This window comes from Artibeus jamaicensis, unplaced genomic scaffold (genome assembly GCF_021234435.1).
Source record: "Artibeus jamaicensis isolate MK-2021 breed Jamaican fruit bat unplaced genomic scaffold, CSHL_Jam_final contig_3214, whole genome shotgun sequence".
Lineage (NCBI taxonomy): Eukaryota > Metazoa > Chordata > Mammalia > Chiroptera > Phyllostomidae > Artibeus > Artibeus jamaicensis.
In genome coordinates, this window is record NW_026521760.1 from 3,185,426 (window position 1) to 3,203,737 (window position 18,312).

The 18,312-nt window shown below is 37.3% G+C and overlaps 1 protein-coding gene across 1 annotated transcript in view; it reads left to right on the forward strand.

Moving 5' to 3' along the window:
* The window catches only part of ERAP2 (endoplasmic reticulum aminopeptidase 2), a 37,454-nt gene extending 30,859 nt beyond the window's left edge, over positions 1-6,595 (forward strand). The window contains exons 15-19 of the mRNA XM_037153853.2: positions 98-282; positions 2,746-2,907; positions 3,421-3,561; positions 5,307-5,388; positions 6,080-6,595. Coding sequence (XP_037009748.2) covers positions 98-282; positions 2,746-2,907; positions 3,421-3,561; positions 5,307-5,388; positions 6,080-6,223 — 714 coding nt within the window. The 3' untranslated portion in view covers positions 6,224-6,595. The remainder of the gene's footprint in view (positions 1-97; positions 283-2,745; positions 2,908-3,420; positions 3,562-5,306; positions 5,389-6,079) is intronic.
* Positions 6,596-18,312: the final 11,717 nt, after the last annotated feature.

Genomic DNA, 18,312 nt, shown 5'->3' on the forward strand with positions numbered 1-18,312 from the left:
TTCACACAGATAGTTTAGAGTGGAGCCTTTAGATGGGTCAGAGCTGTCTTAAGAACTAAACTTAGCCTCTCTGTAAACCATCCTGTGCTTTCTGCAGCATTACCTTCTCCAGTATTTTAAGCCAGTGATTGACAGGCAAAGCTGGAGCGACGAGGGCTCCATCTGGGACAGGATGCTTCGCTCAGAACTCCTGAAGCTGGCCTGTGACCTGAACCACGCTCCTTGCACCCAGAAGGCGGCTGAACTCTTCTCTCAGTGGATGGAATCCAGTGGAAAATTAAAGTAGATCTAAACTTCTGTCCTATTCTTTGTTCTTTTCACTTTAACGTGAAAGTCTTTGATCATGCAGGACAAGAGAGCTAAAACCTTTTAGTATAGATAGAAAACAAACATGCTGGGATTATGTACCCTCGTTTCATGTTCTTGCATAGTAAGTGCTCAATAGATTTTGTGGGAAGTGAAGTTTAAGTTCCTACAGGAGAGAGCTAACTAAACTTTGGCATGGTAACAGAAAGATAGAGGGTAGAACCGGAGGGGCACCCACCTCCAAAAGTGCTGCCCTTTAAAGATAAAAAAACAATGTAAAATGGACATTCAGTTAAAACATGTGTGATCATCTGATGAAACTTGTGAAAAAAAAAGGGGGCATGCCTTTTTTTAAAAAATGTACTTACTTCCTCATTAACCAATACTACAGACCAAGCCTTGGCCCCAAGTCCCAACTTTGATGGGAAACCAATGATTTGAGCCATTTAAAGAAATTACATGGTAGCAAAAGTGATTCTGTGGTTAGTGTAATCAGCAAGATGCCCAGTGATCAAATGGCTTATGTTGCAGTTCAGTTTAGTGGCTGCAATCCATAGGCACTAACAGACCCCACGATCATTTCAGCATAAGCCTTTCTTTCTGTCCAGCACATGATTTTATATTGTTAGTGTTAAAACTCTGACTCTAGAGTTGGGTATTTTGAGAAATCATATATGCATGTGAATTAAGGAAGATTCATTTTTAAAACAGAAGAAAAAACCAACTTTAGTTCCATGTAATGACATGGTGTCAATTTTTTCCATGTAAAATTGTTGTGATATGCTATCATAACTTTTTTTCCATGTAACTAAATCTCAGTGAGCTTTTCAAAGCTTTTCTTGAATTCTTCCTTTAAACAAAAGCAATTCCAGTTTCCTTCTTTTTGGATATTTCTGCTCTTTGGGATTTAAATCTACAATCGGTTTTAGAGAAAAAAGTCTTCAGCTCTATTTTTCTCGTCTTTTTCATTGGGCTGTTACAAGTAAGGCTAACACATAAATATCCTGATGCCCATAACCCAGTAGAATACCATTCTGTGTTTGTGCTAGCCTCGGGAGGTGTGAGGCTTGCATAAACACAGTAGTAACTCGTGTACGATAGACATGGCGTTTCAACATGTTGAATAGAATGCTGTGCCTGTGGAGTATTCTGAGTAAAGCTCTTTGATGCTTGTAATCGAGAAACCTAATTAAGTATTGTGGGTTTTTTTCTAAACTTCAAGACCATTAGTATAAATCCTAATGAAGAATTTCCCTACATAGGTTGATCATTTAATTCACTTATGAACTTAAAATATAAGTCTGTGCCTGTCCCCTGTGTGCCAGGCACCACTGCAAGTGCTAAAGATGAAGTAGCGAACAAACTACTATGGGTCCCACCCACAGTGAGCTTGTGTGTGTGTCACCAATTTTTATGAAGTTACACAATAAAACACACAATGTGGATTATAATTTAATTATTTACTTACTTAATCTTTTTTTATGATTCAAATGGCACTTGAGATATTTAAGTACATAGAGTGTGAGTAGTGGAAATAGCACAAGTGTCAGAATCACAGGTTTAAATCCTGTCTCCAAAATGGCTGGTTATATCACCTCAGAGCAAGCTACTTAAACTTTCTGAGCTTTATTTCTACTTTTTAAAAATTAGGATAACTATCTCACTGGTTGCTTTGACAGTTATATAAAATGGACAGAGATTAGTGCAGTTCCTACCATACGGTCAATGCATGATAAACAACAAATTTCTTGCCCCACACCCACTTTTCTGTGTTGTGGTTTTAGCAAGCCATCCATATAAATTTAAGTTATTATTGATATAACCATATTTGAGTTTAAACACCATAGACTGAATTAGAGTCAAAGCTAGTTAATATCTTATAGGATAATAAAATCTAAAAGTTATAGACAGAAAATAATATTGCATCATATCACTCTAACAGAATTGTAAAATGACTGAATGGTAACCAACTGTGCTAAATTACAATTCTCTAGATCTAGGGAGTTAGATGACCCTAAGACAGGACTGTTAGAATATGCTCTTAGTATGACTTTAAAGCATCAAGTAATCATCTTTAAAAAATTACATAGCTCAAATACAGGTTATTTAATGACACAACTATGTATAAACCAGTGCTTTTATATTTCAGAAATCATCTCTTTTATTGATTGATTCCACACACTTTCTCTATTCATCTCTGTGCAGGTTAAATTTTTATGATTATTCTCCTTGCTAAACACTTCATCATCAGTAGGAAAAATATGAATAATTTGCAAGGTAAAATTACATAATTTTATAAAAGTTTGGCAGAAAAAAGTTTAATATGCTTGATACTGGAAATAAGTCAGAGGTGCTTCTGTTACAGCAATTTTAAGTCATAAGAAAAAATAGTTTTTTCTTTCATAAAACGTCTGTCTTTACTTCTGTGTTTACCATCAGTGTCCCAGCAGATGTGTTGAAGGTTGTGTACTCTGCGGGTGCTCAGACCACAGCAGGATGGAATTACCTTTTAGAGAAATATGAACTGTCAGTGTCAGGTGCTGAAAAAAACAAAATTCTGTATGCACTGACAACCAGCAAACATCAGGAACAGCTGTTGAAGTAAGTGCATTCATTTAACTAAGTGGTTAAAAGGGAATTAATACAAGTTCAGTGAAGTCACTAAAATGTTGGTCACCAATTTCAAAGGCATATAATAATTGAATCAGGATTTGAATTGTTTTGATTAAAAACATGTCAAAATGTCAATCACAAAATGAATATTCCTTAGTTTTTAATTATGTGATTGATACTAGGCAAATGGCTAAGTTTTACTTTCAGAACATTGAAGGAAAAAGTCCAAAAAGTTGCAAAAAGTACATTCTTGTGTATAAAATATTATATAAATCATATCAAAGTTCTTTAAATAATAAGTGAATAAAATTACTTTTAGAAAAAAGTAGCAGTTCAACTAGAATATTAAAATGTTAGCCAGCAGAGAATTTGTTACTATTTTTGGTAAGTTATATCTTATCATGCCTCTCCCTCTCTTATTTTTTTAATATAGTGGTAGGTTAAGTTCATTTCATTACATAACCCATACCATGAAAAATCATGTGGTTCTTATTTCTTCAGGTTAATCCAACTAGGCATGGAAGGGAAGATTATCAAGACACAGGACTTGGCAGCTCTTCTTCATGCAATTGCTAGGAATCCCAAAGGGCAGCAGTTAGCCTGGAATTTTGTGAGAGAAAATTGGACCCATCTCCTTAAAAAGTTGGTATTCACTTATCTCCATTGTGTGTTCTTCCACTCATCTGGGTTGCCTAACACCAATTATAATTCAAGTGACCCCCAAAGCCTCAAAATGAGAGGTACTGTTTCACCCAAATGGTTTGGTGAAGTTTGTTGGTTTTAAAACTAAGGCAGATTACTCTGTCCAGGCGTAAGGGAGAGGAATGAGCAGAAGGGAATGGAAAACAGATTTCTCTCATTCATGTCAGGCAAAGAATTGCTGGGGGCAAGTACTAGTTGAGTTAAATCCAGTCATCAACCCCATCCCCGCAACTCCTTCGGTCGCACTAACAAGCCCAGAGGATTTCAGTGAAGTCGTGTGTGTATAGTGGATCAGAGAGGTATTTGGCTTGCTTTTTGTTTTGGGAGACCCTTCAGGAATTTTGATGAGAGCTAATCACCACTCCCAGTAAAGGTGGCACAGCAGGGAACACTAAGTGGCTGGAAGAAATATGACTAGAAGTGTTTCGGGAGCCCTCCTTCAAAACTGGATTGGTTCTGAGTCTGTTAAAGGGTTTCAAGTTTTGGGAGAACTAGAGCTCACTCCAGTATGCTCCTGAACCTAAAATACCCCAGGAGGAAAAAACATAGCAGTGATTAGATTTCACTGGAATGTACGTAATGGCATTGCTTTCTCCCACCACATACCCTCTGCTAAGGTGTTCAGCCATTTCCCCATCCCAATCCAAAAGTGTCACCTATGAAATGCTGTATGGAGAGTATCCTGAATGAGAGAGCTGTGTCACTTTCTCTGTTCATCTTAGCGTCAGTTAGCATCTTTGATGTCAGTTGTCTTCAGTTCCTCTTACCTCTCATTTCTTAGCCGTAATGGACTCAGACTCCTCACAGACAGTTTTGTGTAAGCAAAACAACACTTTCCTCCCCTCTCCCAGACCTTCATAGGGCTGACATTCACATGAAACCAGTTAGGAACTGCTTTTTAAAAATGTGTTTCCTTAAAAACCCAACTGGAACCATTGGTTTGATTGTTTGCATGACTCTCACTCAGTTCCCTACTGAAATGACCGGACTTTTTCTGCAATGCTGTAGATTTCCTTTGTACCTGGAAATTATCCTGCTGCTCGACCATGTGCAGAGCCTAGACTTGGAACCATTTCCTAGATGTATCTGTGCTCTGCTTTTCAGCATGAATCCCTTTGACACTGGGGTGAAGGACGCAGTCTGTGGTTGCCAGTGAGAGCTCAACCAAGTAACATTGCCCAATACAAACGATGGTTGAACATAGTGGAAGGGGGAAGTGTGTACATTAGAGTGCAAGAAGAAAACAGTACCACATATATTATTTATTATAGTGTTTACATTTTCTTTTTTACCTATTACATAATACATGCATAGAATTCATACAGAAAAAATGTAGTTTGGGAAGTTATTGGTCAAAAACAATTTACTTAAGGGGTACATAATAAAAAATATAGAGAATGATGCTTTAAATGTAAACATAAATTTAAATGTAAACATTGCTGAAGAAGGTAGTTATTGTTCCTAAAGTACCTTTACCTACCTTTTAATTTTATGATCAAAGTTGATCAGTTTCATAGCTTTGGGATTTTATTGGCTGAATATCAGTTAATCTTATGGTAATTAATACTATTGATTATAATATATAAGCTTATCATATAGCTATTAACATTATACGTTTTTAAAATATATAATATAATAAACATAAGGCCACTATTTCTATTACTTAAATTTCTTTTTATTTTCAGATTTGACTTGGGTTCATTCGCTGTGAGAATAATCATCTCTGGCACAACATCTCACTTTTCTTCCAAGGACGAGTTGCAAGAGGTTTGTGACTCTCTATTCCTGACAATTTAAATGTTCAAGTGCTGAAATTAGAAGAAAGCTTAGGTGCAATCTGGTTTGAAGTTCTCATTTTATTAAAAGAAGTAAGTTATTTGTCCAATGTCACATAGCAAGTAAATGGAAGGTAAAGTACTAGAACCTTTTAAACTACATAGTATTCAAGATGTAGATTACCTTTGAGAGATGAACCTTTTTGTGCTATTTTGTTCATTTCGTATCATCACAAATCATTATACTGAAGTTTGAAAGAGTTCTTAAAGATTTTTTAAAAAACTATTGTTGGTAATGCTACTTGTTTTTCTTTTTTAAAGCATTCCAGTGTTTCACATCTTCTTTCCACAATAATACTTGAGTTTACTTACACTTAAGCAAATTTAGAATTCTAGAACTTAATTCCAGCTGACTACTAACTCTGACTTGGTTTAATCACAGTTTCTTCACCCATAGTATGCTCACTTGTAAGGTGAGGATTTATGATTCTTGTCTTACTTTATTTATTGTTTGAAGATAAAGTAAAGTAATAATTATGCAAAAAAAAAAGAACAATATAACCTTTTAGAGGCTGGCAGACAAAAGTTTGCACCTGTGTTTGGATTATTTGCAAGCTGTTTGAAACCCTTTGAAAGAGAAAGTGTTTTTTCAACCATGTCAGTGATTCTTGCTTATTTTTCAGGTGAAACGGTTCTTTGAATTTCTTAAAGCTCAAGGATCACATCTGGATGTTTTTCAAATTGTTCTGGAAACCATATCCAAAAATATTAAGTGGCTGGAAAAGAATCTTCCCACTCTGAGGAGCTGGCTACGGGTTAGGACTTAAATGGTCAATAGGAAGAGCATATCAGATGCAGGTTACGTCTGCATGAAAATGGCAAAGTTCAAGTCAGAATTCCAGATATTTTGTCTAATCAGTAAGAAGTCTCAAGAAATCAGCCAGCCCTGGCCAGTGTGGCTCAGTTGGTTGGAGCATCATCCTGTATCCAAAAGGTTGAGGGTCCAATTCCCAGTTAGAGCATGTAACTAGGTTGTGAGTTCAATCCCCAGTCTGAGCACATAGGAGAGATAACCAATAGATGTTTCTCTCTTGAATCAATGTTTTTTTTTCTCTCTCCCTTCCTCTCTAAAGAGCAGTGTAAAAAAATGTCCTCAGGTAAGGATTTAAAAAAAAAAAAAGAAAGAGGAAAAAGAAAGCCAGCACAGCTGTCTGCCTTAAGCCATGGTCTTTAGTGGAGAGATGTATAGTGCTGGGGTGGGGTAAGGCCAGTTCAGGGGCCTATTTAAAAGTAAAGTTTTTGAATAATAGAGATACATAGAAATATAAATATGAACACATGGATATAGCTGCAGTAGTTTAGCCACAACACAAACTATCCGCATCGCCTCACACTATGTCCCTCTTTTGCTACTTTGCTCCTCGCTTAGGATCCTGAAGTTTGCCCAGCCGGTCTTACCTCCTGCGATCTCCTCACTCTCCCACTCCTACTCAGCCTGAGTAGTTTAATTATGATGGGAAACCTGAAGCAAATCTGAAGCAAATATCAGGGAAACAGAGACTTTGTTACCAAATCTCAGATTAGAAACCAGATGTCAGGGTTTATCAGGAGGCCAGGAGGGCCTCTTGGCTTGAGCCTCCCATTCACGGAAAGCCTCAGGGACAGTCTTTGAGGTCATCTTCAAAGGAAGTAAAATCTGTAGGCGCAGAGTCCCAGGAGAGGAAGGCAGCCCGCACTTCAATCCACACATTGTTGCATTTTTAATAAACCTTTGGGTTAAATTGTAGTTTAATGTAAATATTTAAATGTATCATGGTATTTTGTAACCAGTTTTAGCATGTCTTCGTATTGCAAGAAAAGCTCTTGATCTCTGAAATACTTTTCTAAATGTTTCTCTTAATTGTTTGAATAAGGTATTGGAAATGAAAAAACCTCCCCTCTAAATATAGTAGTAAATTTAATAAATTCATGATCCCACATTTGAATCAGTACAGAAGCATAAATAAATTCTAGAAGGATTTGAACCAATACACAAACAATTCATTTATCTGGCTTATTAAGGGATCCTGGGCTGTTGGGGCCGGGGGCATGGTGGGTGTTGTTATCCAGTCCTTTTTGGAGTGATATTGTGAAGGTTTTTAGAATTTTCTCACTCAGAGACAGAATACAGTTTGGCTGGACCCTGAGCATGAAATGATACACTTTTTGTTAAGTTTGTTTTCAAATCATTTCTTGGAGTCCTTGAAGTGTCTTGACTCTAGATTTGACCTGGTCGGGGTTCTATCAAGGTCTATGTAACACCATGGTGATATCCCTCTAGAATTATACATACTTTTGGTAAAGAAACTGCAAGAGTAAAGAACACTGTTCTTTTCCCCTACCAAGCTAGTATGTAAAACAGCAGTAAAATGTGTATGAGATTTTGTGGAACTCTATCATCAACATTTCCATAAATAAGCGAAATTCTTTGTTAAGTACCTTAACTACCATAAATTTCCATGTTTTTAATTCTCTCATTTTAGTTTAAGTACATTTATAATTTCTTGATTCTTAAGAATTGAGTACACAAAGAATTTTGTTATTTAATGAGAATGAGCAGGAGAATTAATGTACCAATAATGTTTTAACAAATAGTTTTTTTCCCCAAAGAAACGTATTGTACTTATTAGTGTGGTATTTCAAAAGCTTAATGGAAGATGCCAGACCCCAACACCAACTAAGACTTGGCCTTGATGTTACTAAAAGTTGGTGTTACTTAATTTTTTTCCCCAAACAAGTAGTAAAAAAGTTACATACAATGAATAGACGGTGGAGTGAGCAGACACAAATTCTCTGTGCCTCCCGATTCCCCACAGAGTTCCCAGGAGAATTTTGTGGTCTCTGCAGCCTTCTCAGAATGAGAAACCTCTCAAGTCAGGGGGCCCAGAACCAAAGGCTTGCTCCTCTTTTGGTCATTGTGTGCGGAGAACAGGCACTTCAGCCCTCAAGAACCCAGCTTACCACCCTGACAGGAATTCGTCCTAGCTCATGTACACACTTCTGCATTTCACTCGTTGCTGTGCCATTGGGTCTATTTGAGGTTCCAGAGAAGCTAGCCTGGCCAGGAACCACTCCTACAAAGATATCTTGATTTTCTGAGGGAACTTTCTGGGGAGCAAGGGTTTTTGTTTTGGTTTTGGAGTTGGGGAGGGATTTATCCCAAACCACAAGGGGGACTTTCAAACAGTCATAGGAGCTAGTTATCTGCTTGAAAATTAATATCTACCAAACACAATGTTGTTTAAAATGGCCACATTTTTCTCTGCAACCTTCCTTAATTTATATTCATTATTAACCTGCTTTCTTCCACTTAAACATGTATCACTATTTTTTATTTCAACATATAATCGTTTGCAACTTTTATGTTTACAGACTTTACATCAATCACATGCCATATTGTTTAATTCCTGAAATCTTTTTTTATTGTTGTCCTGTTACAGTTGTCCCAATTTTCACTCATTGTTCTCTCCACCCCCATTCTCCCCCCCACCCCCAGAGCAGCTCCCACAGTCAAACCCCACCCTGTTACCTGTATTCATGGGTCATTCATACTTGCTCTTTAACGAGACCCTTTTCCTTCTTTCTTCCCTTCTCCCCCAGCCCCTCCCCTCTGGTCCCTGTCAGTCTCCTTGTTTCCATGTCTCTGGTTCTAGTTTGTTCGTTTATTTGTTTTATTCATTAGGTTCCACTTATAGGTGAGATCTTACTGTATTTGTCTTTTACCACCTGGCTTATTTCACTTAATACTCTCCAGTTCCATCTGTGCTGTCGAGAAAGGTAGGAGTTCCTTCTTTCCTTCTGCTGTGTAGTGTTCCATAGTATAAACGTGCCACAGTTTTTTGACCCACTCATTTACCGATGGGCACTTAGGCTGTTTCCAGCACGTTGCTCTTGTAAATAATGCTGCTGTGAACTCAGGGGTGCATAGCTTCTTTTGAATTGGTGCTTCAGGATTCCTAGGGTATAAACCCAGCAGTGGAATTGCTGGGTCAAAAGGGAGTTCCATTTTTAGTTTTCTGAGGAAATTCCATACTGTTTTCCACAGTGGCTGCACCAGTCCACATTCCCACTAACAGTGCAGTAGGGTTTTTTTTTTCTCTGCATCCTCCATCATGGCCAGTGCTTGTTTGTTGATTAGTTAATGATGGCCATTCTGACCAGCATGAGGTGGTATTTCAATGTGGTTTTAATTTGCATCTCTCTGCTGTCTAGTCATGCTGAGCATCCTTTCATATGCCTATGGTCCCTCTGTATGTTCTCCTTAGAGAAGTGTCTGTTCAGGTCCTTAGCCCATTTTTTAATTGGATTGTTTGTCTTCCTGGTGTTGAGTCATATGAGCCTTTATATATTTTGGAGATTAAACCTTTGTCCGAGGTATCATTGGCAAATATGTTTTTCCATAGGGTTGATTCCCTTTCATTTTAATGATGTTTTCTGTGGCTGTGCAGCTTTTTAATTTGATATAGTCCCATTTGTTTATTCTTTTCTTTATGTCCCTTGCTCTAGAGGATACATCAGCAAAAATATTGCTGTGTGGACTATTTGAAATTTTAGTGCCTTCATTTTCCTTTAGGACTTTTATGGTGTCACAGCTTATGTTTAAGTCTTTTATCTATTTTGAGTTTATTCTGGTATATGGTGTGAGTTCAGGGTCTAGTTTCATTTTATTGCATGTACCATTACAGATCTTCCAAAACCATTTCTTGATGAGGCTATTTTTACTCCATTTCATGCTTCTGTCCCTCTGTGAAATATTAATTGACCTTAGAGACATGGGTTTATTTCTGGATTCCCTATTTGGTTCCATTGACCTATATGTCTATTCTTATGCCAGTACCAGACTGTTTTGATAACACTGGCCTTGTAATATAGTTTGATATCAGGTATTGTGATTACCTCCTACTTTGTTCTTCTTTATCAAGATTGCTGGGGATGCTCAGGGTCATTTCTGGTTCCAATAAATTTTTGACATATTTCTTCTAAATCTGTGAAATATGTAATTGGTATATTAATAGGGATTGCATTGAATCTCTAAATTGTTTTGGGTAGTGTGGACATTTTAATGATGTTGCTTTTTCTAATCCATAGAGTACATGTTTCTATTTATTTGTATCTTTCTTAATTTATTCAGTGTTCAGTAGTTTTCCAAGTTCAGGTCTTTTACCTCCTTGGTTGGAGATTCCTAGGTACCTTATTTTTCTTGTTGCTATAGTAAATGGGATTTTTTCCTAGTTTTTGTTTCTGATAATTCATTTTTAGTATTTAAAAATGCCTTTGGCTTCTGAATATTGACTTTGTATCCTGCTAATTCACAAAATTCACTTATTAGTTTGATTAGTTTTTTGGTGTAGTCTATTGGGTTTTCTATTTACACTATCATATCATCTGCAAAAAAAGGAGTTTTAGTTCCTCCTTTCCAATTTGGATACCTTTTATTTCATTTTCTTGTCTCATCACTGTGGCTAGAACTTCCATTACTATGTTGAATAAAAGTGGTGAAAGGAAACATCCTTGTCTTTTTCCTGACCTTACAGAGAAAGCTTTTAGTTTTTGCCCATTGAGTATGATGTTAGCTATAGGTTTCTTATATATGACTCTTACTATATTGAGCTGTGCTCCTTCTATTCCCATTCTGCTGAGTGTTTTTTTTTAATCATAAATGGGTGCTATACTTTATCAAATGCTTTTTCAGTATCTATTGATGTGATCATGTGATTTTTGTCTTTCATTTTGTTTACATGGTGTATCACATTTATTGCTTTGTGAATATTATACCATCCTAGCATCCCTGGGGTGAATCCTGCTTAATCATAGTGTATAATCTTTTTAATGTTTGCTGGATCCAATTTGCCAATATTTTGTGGAGGCTTTAGCATCTATGTTCATTAGCAATATTGGCCTTCAGTTTTCTTTCTTTGTTGTGTCTTTACCTACTTTTGAAATTAGGATAATACTACCCTCATAAAATGAGTTTGGGCCCTGGCTGGTGTGGCTCAGTGGATTGAGCACTGGACTGTGAAGCAAAGGGTTGCCAATTCAATTCCCAGTCAGGCCAAATGCCTGGGTTGTGGGCCAGGTCCTCCAACCTAATGTTTCTTTCCCACTCTTTCTCCTTCCCTTTCCCTCTCTCTAAAAATAAACAATAAAATATATTTTTTTAAGTTTGGGAATCTTTCTCTTCATGAATATCTTGGAATAGTTTGAGAAAGATAGAACTTAGCTCTTCTCTAGATGTTTGGTAAAATTCCCCTGTGAAGCCATCTGCTCCAGGGCTTTTGTGTGCTGGGAGTTTTTTGATTACTGCTTCAACTTCACTGATTGTTATCAGTCTATTTAGGCTTTTTGCTTCTTCTTGATTCAATTTGGAAGATTACATATTTCTAGAAATTTGTCCATTTTGCCCTGGTTGTCAAATTTCTTGGCATATATTTGTTCATAGTAATTTCTTGCAATCCTTAGTATTTCTGAGGTATCACTTGCAATTTCTCCTCTTTCATTTCTGTTTTTATTTATTTGGGTTTTCTCACTTTTTTTCTTGATGAGTCTGGTTAAAGACTTGTTGATTTTATTTATCCTTTCAAAGAACCAGCTCCTGGATTTATTGATTATTTGAATTGTTCTTTTAGTTTCCATGTCATTTAATTCTGCTCTGATCTTTATCATTTCCTCTCTTCCACTCATTTTGGACTTTATTGGTTGTTCTTACTCTAGTTCTTTTAGATAATAGGGTTAGATTGTTTATTTGAAATCTTTCTGTCTTTCTTAGGTAGGCCTGTATTGTTACGAACTTCTCTCTCAGGACTGCCTTCTCTGTGTCCCATAGGTTTTGGGCTGTTGTGTGTTCATTTTCATTTGTTTCCAGAAACTTTGATTCCTTCCTTGCTCTCATTGTTAATCCATTTGTTATTTAATAGCATGTTATTCAGCCTTCATGAATTTGAATGTCTTTGAGTTTTTTCCTTGAGGTTGGTTTCTAGTTTCAAGCCATTGTGATCTGAGAAGATACTTGATATGATTTCAATTTTAGTTTGTTGAGGCTTGTTTTGTGATGACATACTGTATTGTCTATCTTTGAAAATGTTCCATGTGTATTTGAAAAAAATATGTATTTTGGTTCTTTGGGATAGAAGATTCTATATATAGGGATTTAATCCATTTGATCTAGAGGATTATTCAATGCCACAATATCCTTGTAAATACTTTGCTTGGAAGATCTATCCATTGTTGACAAAGGAGTGTTAAAATCTCCTACAATGATTGTGTTGCTACTGATATTTTTCTTGAAGTCCTCCAAGATTTTCCATATATATTTGGGTGCTCCTATATTGGGTGCATATATTTTCAAGGGTTATATTTTCTTATGGATTGTTCCTTTAAGTATTATATAGTGTCCTTCTTTGTATTTTATTATTTTCTTTGTTTTGAAATCTATTTAGTCTGATATAAGCACTGCTACCCCAGCTTTTACTCATGACTGTTTTCTTGGACTATATCTATTTTCATATTTTCACTTTCACTCTGTGCAGATCTTTTTTTCTGAGGTAGGTCTCTTGTTAGACAGTATATATGCAGGTCATATTTTCTCTTTTTTAAAAAGTTTATATAATTATTGTTCAAGTACAGTTCAGGTTATATTTTCTTACCAACTCAGCTACCCTATGTTTTTTGACTGGAGCATTTAACATTTACATTTACATTTACGGTTTTTATTCATTGCCATTTTTCCTTTTGTACTTGTGTTTCTCTCTCTCTCATCCAAGTACTAACCAGGTCTGACTGCTTTGCTTGTGAGATTAGGCAAGTTCAGGGTGGTATGGCCATAAACATCTCTCTCAATCTCTCTTTCTTTTTCTTCATCTTAAAGCAGTTCCTTTAGCATCTCTTGGTTTGGTGAAGATATGTACTTTCAGACTTTTTTCTTCTGCCTGGGAAGCTCCTTATTTCAACTTCCATTTTAAATGAGAGCCTTCCTGGGTAGATTGGTCTTGGTTGCAGATCTTTTTTTTATTACTTGGAATATTTCTTGCCATTGTCTTCTGGCTTGTAGTGTTTCTGTTGAGTAATCAGCTGATAACTCAGCTGATACCAGGGCTCTCTTTATGTTACTAGCTGTTTCTCCTTTGCTGCCTTTAATATTCTTTGTCTTTAAATTCTGCCATTTATACTGTGATCTTAGAATGGGCCTCTTTGGATTCATCTTGAGTGAGATACTCTGTGCTTCCTGGATTTTTATCACATTTTCTCTCATCATGATAAAAAAGTTTTCTGACACTACTGTTTCAAACAGGTTTGATATGCCTCTCTCCTCTTCTTCTTCTGGTATTCCTATGATATGGATATTATTACATTTCATTTTGTCCAGCAGTGCCCTTAAACTCTCTTTATTCTTTTTTAGTCCTTTTTGTCTTTGTGGATCTGTCTGGGATTTTTTTCTTCCTTGTGTTCCACCTTGCCTCTGTCTCATATAGCCTGCTTTTAATTCTTTCTACAGTGTTCTTCATTTCAAAATTGCTTTCTTCATTTTCTCCTGGCTTTTATTGATAGTGTCTACATCCTTTTTCATGCTGATGTGTTCTCAGTAAGTTCCTTGTAGCTTGCCTATAGTTCTTTGCAGTTCTCACTTAACTAATTGAGTTTCCTTATAACCATTATTTTGAATTCAATGTCTGATAGTTTACTTTCCTCTATTTCATTTAGCATTCTTTCTCTTTTTTTAAAAGATTTTATTTACTTATCTTTAGCAGGGAAAGGAAGAAGAGAGGGAGAGAAACATCAATGTGTGGTTGCCTTTCATGTGTCCCCCCAGTGGGAACTGGCCTGCAACCCAAGCATGTGCCCTGACTGGGAATTGAACCATGATCTTTTGGTTTGCAGGCCAACGCTCAATCCCCTGAGCTACACCAGCCAGGGCTCATTTAGCATTGTTTCTTGTGATTCCTCCTTTCCTTTCAATTGAGGGATATTTCTTTGTCTTCCCATTTTCAGTGACTTTTCTTGTTTGTTTCTGCCTCTTAGATTGATGTGCTTTGACTCTCTGTCTTTGTGGTGTGACCTTCTGTGGTAAGAGACCTGTGGGATTAGTGGTGCAGTCTCCTTGATCTAAACTTGATGCTCTTGAGATGGCCCTTATGCTCTTTATGTTGGCTCTTTGGGTGTAATTGCATTTTGATTGTTGCTGGGCCATTCTTTGGTGGGTCCTTTCTTCCAGCTGGTTGACTGAGAGTTACTCCACCTGCCATGTCTTGTATTCTATTGTGCAGGTGCTGCCAGAAGAAAACCACAAGCCCAGAAAACTGCTCACTCCTGCAAAAATAACACCCATCCATAATCACACTATCAACAGCATATGAGCCACTCTTAATAAGGGTATAAAGAAATTAAGAGCATCCTATTATATTCATATTGAATAGCATTCACTATTATAAGAAAGAACAAATGAATATGAGGTGACTAACTGAAAGAAAAATGATTTTGAGAGAGTAGAGGGAGGATCAATATTAAGAGTAGGACCCTGGCTGGTGTAGCTCAGTGGATTGAGCACGGGCCTGAAAACCAAAGGATCACGGTTCAATTCCCAGTCAGGGCACATGCCTGGGCTGCAGGCCAGTTCCCAGCAGGGGGCACATGAGAGGCAACCATACATTGATATTTCTCTCCCTTCTCCTCTAAAAATAAATAAATAAAATCTTTTAAAAAATAGTAAGAGTAGGGAGTCGGGACAAGACAAAAAGAGAAAGTAAATTTTACATCATAAATAAAGGGAGGAAAGAAGGTGGAATGGAGCAAGAAAAGTGAAGCATATAGTATTAGATTTAAATAGAAATTTAAAAAAAATAATGAGAGAGAAAGGAAAAATAATAAAAAAAAATAGAAACCAAACTGGAGAAAAAATTTACCAAGCACTATCAATAACAAATGAGCAAATATTAATGCAGTTGGGATATGAATAAGGAAAAAAGAAAAGCTTAAGAGATGTCTAGAGAAAAAGGAAGTTATTTTGAGATGACAGGGGGAGAAGGAATACTGAGAGTGAGGATTGAAAATTAGGCTAAGGCAGGGGGAAATTAAAATTTGAGACAAAAAGAAGAAAGGGCAAGAGGAAGGCACAATGGAGTAGGAGAGGGGAATGGTAATATTTGAGATTTAAAATACCAAAAGAGTGAAGATCTAAAGATAAAATTGAGGAAATGCAACAACCACCTATCCACAACCAAGGATCAGAGGTTGATAAAAGAGGAGAGAGAGTTAGGATATTTTAAGATTGGGAAAAAAATGTGAGATGACCAATGACAAGAAAAATGGATTTGAGGGCTGGATGTAGGAGAAATAGAAAGAATGGAGAATGGAAACAATTCTCTCATCATAGCATGAGAGAATACACAATTTAAAACAAAAATAACAAGAGGAGCCCTGGCTGGTGTAGCTCAGTGGATTGAGTGCAGGCCGGTGAACCAGAGGACCTTAGTTTAATTCCCAGTCAGGGCACATGCCTCTATTGCAGGCCAGTTCCCAGGAGGGGACGCATAAGAGGCAACCATACATTGATATTTTTCTCCCTCTCTCCGTTCCTTTTCTCTAAAGATAAATAGATTTTTTTTAATCTTGAAAAGTAAAAAAATAAGAGAAAAGAAGAAGGTTAAATGGGAAAAGTGAAGGGAGGAGCAAAATATCAGATTTGAAATAAACTATAATATTAAAACTAGTTCCCTAATAGACACAAAATTCAAAGATAAAAAATGAAAGTTAAATAGCTATGCAGGAAAAAATACCTCAAATTAAGTATGAAAAATTAAGAAGACCACATTGGATTTTGTCTTGGTAACATCTAGTATTTACCACTGTTTTTACTTTCTGGATCTTCCTTCCTCTGGTGATGTCAGATGATGTCCCAGTCTGGCCTTAGGCAGCCTATTCAAGACTATCTGGGATCCACAGTCTATGGCTGTCTGCTTCAGCTCTAATCTAGTCACTCTGTATTTAGCAATCAGGCCTAAGCATCACAGGCTGGGGCTGAGTAATTCCTATGGGCAGGGCTCCTGCTTTCCCCCAGACTGATGCAAATTGGAGGGGAGTGGTCTGCCTGAGCAAAAGGTCTTCCTGAGCAAGGAGGTGAAATCATTCAGTGCCAGAATCTTGGCAGCTGCTCTCTGAATTCTCTCCCCAAAACCACCAACACGTCTCTCCTCCAGCGTCTCTAGCCCACTCTGCTCCCTCTTTGCTAGAGCACAGGGTAAGTGGCTGCAAATGAAATTTTATATGTTGGCCCTTTAAAAGACTCTCCGTGTCTCCAGGTGTCTGTCCCTGGCAGAGAGAAACTCTGCTGCTTTTCACAGCTGGATGTCTGGGTTCCTTCCTGGCTCTGGTGCTGCAAACTGGGGAGCCCAGCTTGGGGTTTATACCCCACACTTTTGGGGGAACCTCTCCCCTGATCGCTGAAATATTCCTCCAGCACTTCAGCTGCCATCCATGGGAGCCCAGCCAGCCCTCTCAAAACTCCTCCACACTTCCTATCAGTCTCATTGTGGTGAAGCTGTTTCTTCTGTCTGTCCGTGGCTGTAAGTCTTCTCTCCAGCTAGTGTTCAGTTGGCTATTCAAGATGATCTCTCTGCAATTTAGTTGTAATCTCTACAATTTCAGATTGTTTGGGAGGAGGGTAGTGTAGCTTCAACTTAGTCCTCCACCATCTTGGATCCCCTTGCTTCCTGAAATTTTAATTTCAATAAACTCATGTCTTGAAGTCACAAGGAAGAAAGGTGAAAGGGTTATGAAAGACAGGGTATGTGGGGCAGAAGCAAATGTATATTTTATATCCTAATATTTTAATAGATGGTACCAGATTTTTTTCTGAAAGCAGGTGTTAATTCACTTTCCTCTTACCTTTATATCCTGTACTTGTTTGTAACAAATGTTAATCTCTTATGTCTAGTAATACTTTCCATGGTGAAGTATAATTTCCCTAGATATTTATATAGCTATGCCACTAATTTGTCTTGTTTTCTGCTTGATAAATCTTTTTGTATCCTGCTTCTTTGACTTTTTCTGTATTCTTTATTTTCAGGTGAGCCTTTTATACAGACTGTACAGATCTGAATTTTGTTCCCTATTAGATTCCCCATCTTGGGCAGGTTGGGCTTTGTCATCTGCCCCCTCTCCACCTCCGGTTGCTCTCAAAGGCATAAAAACTGAAGCTTCATTTGCCCTCAGGGTGAATGTTGACTTCAGCCTCTGCCTTACCCCTCAGGGTTCCTGAATTCACTTCATTTTTGATCCATGAGTATTCCTTAGTTGTTTTCAAGAACATCAGTGCATTAAAACAATTAAAAATATTAGTTATTCTACATTTTTATTTTTAGCAAGAAGGTCAGCCAGGGTACCTAGTCTAGTATATTTTCAGAGGCCATAATAATTTATTTTCCAATCTGCAAATGCCTAACACTTTTACACATGAGGTTCTTAGGTATGGACATTTGTTTGTTGTATCGACTGTGTAGTATTGATTTCTCATAAATGAAGTTGTGGGATGCCTAGCACTGTATCATACTTAGGAAGTTAGCTGTGTAAACAGATGGTTTATTGAGAACTTAAATCAGGAAAATTTTCCAATATTCATAGAAATAGTTTAGAGAGTCTGAGAAATGCAGACTTAACTAACAAGATAGAAAAACATTTCTACGTCTCAATGACTTCTGCAAATTTTACTTTTCAACTATCACTTCCAGAGCTTATATTGCCCTGGTTGGTGTAGCTCAGTGGACTGAACGCAGGCTGCAAACCAAAGGGTCATGGTTCGATTCCCAGTCAGGGCATATGCCTGGGTCGCAGGCCCAGTCCCCAGTGGGCACCATGTGAGAGGCAGCCACACATTGATGTTTCTCTC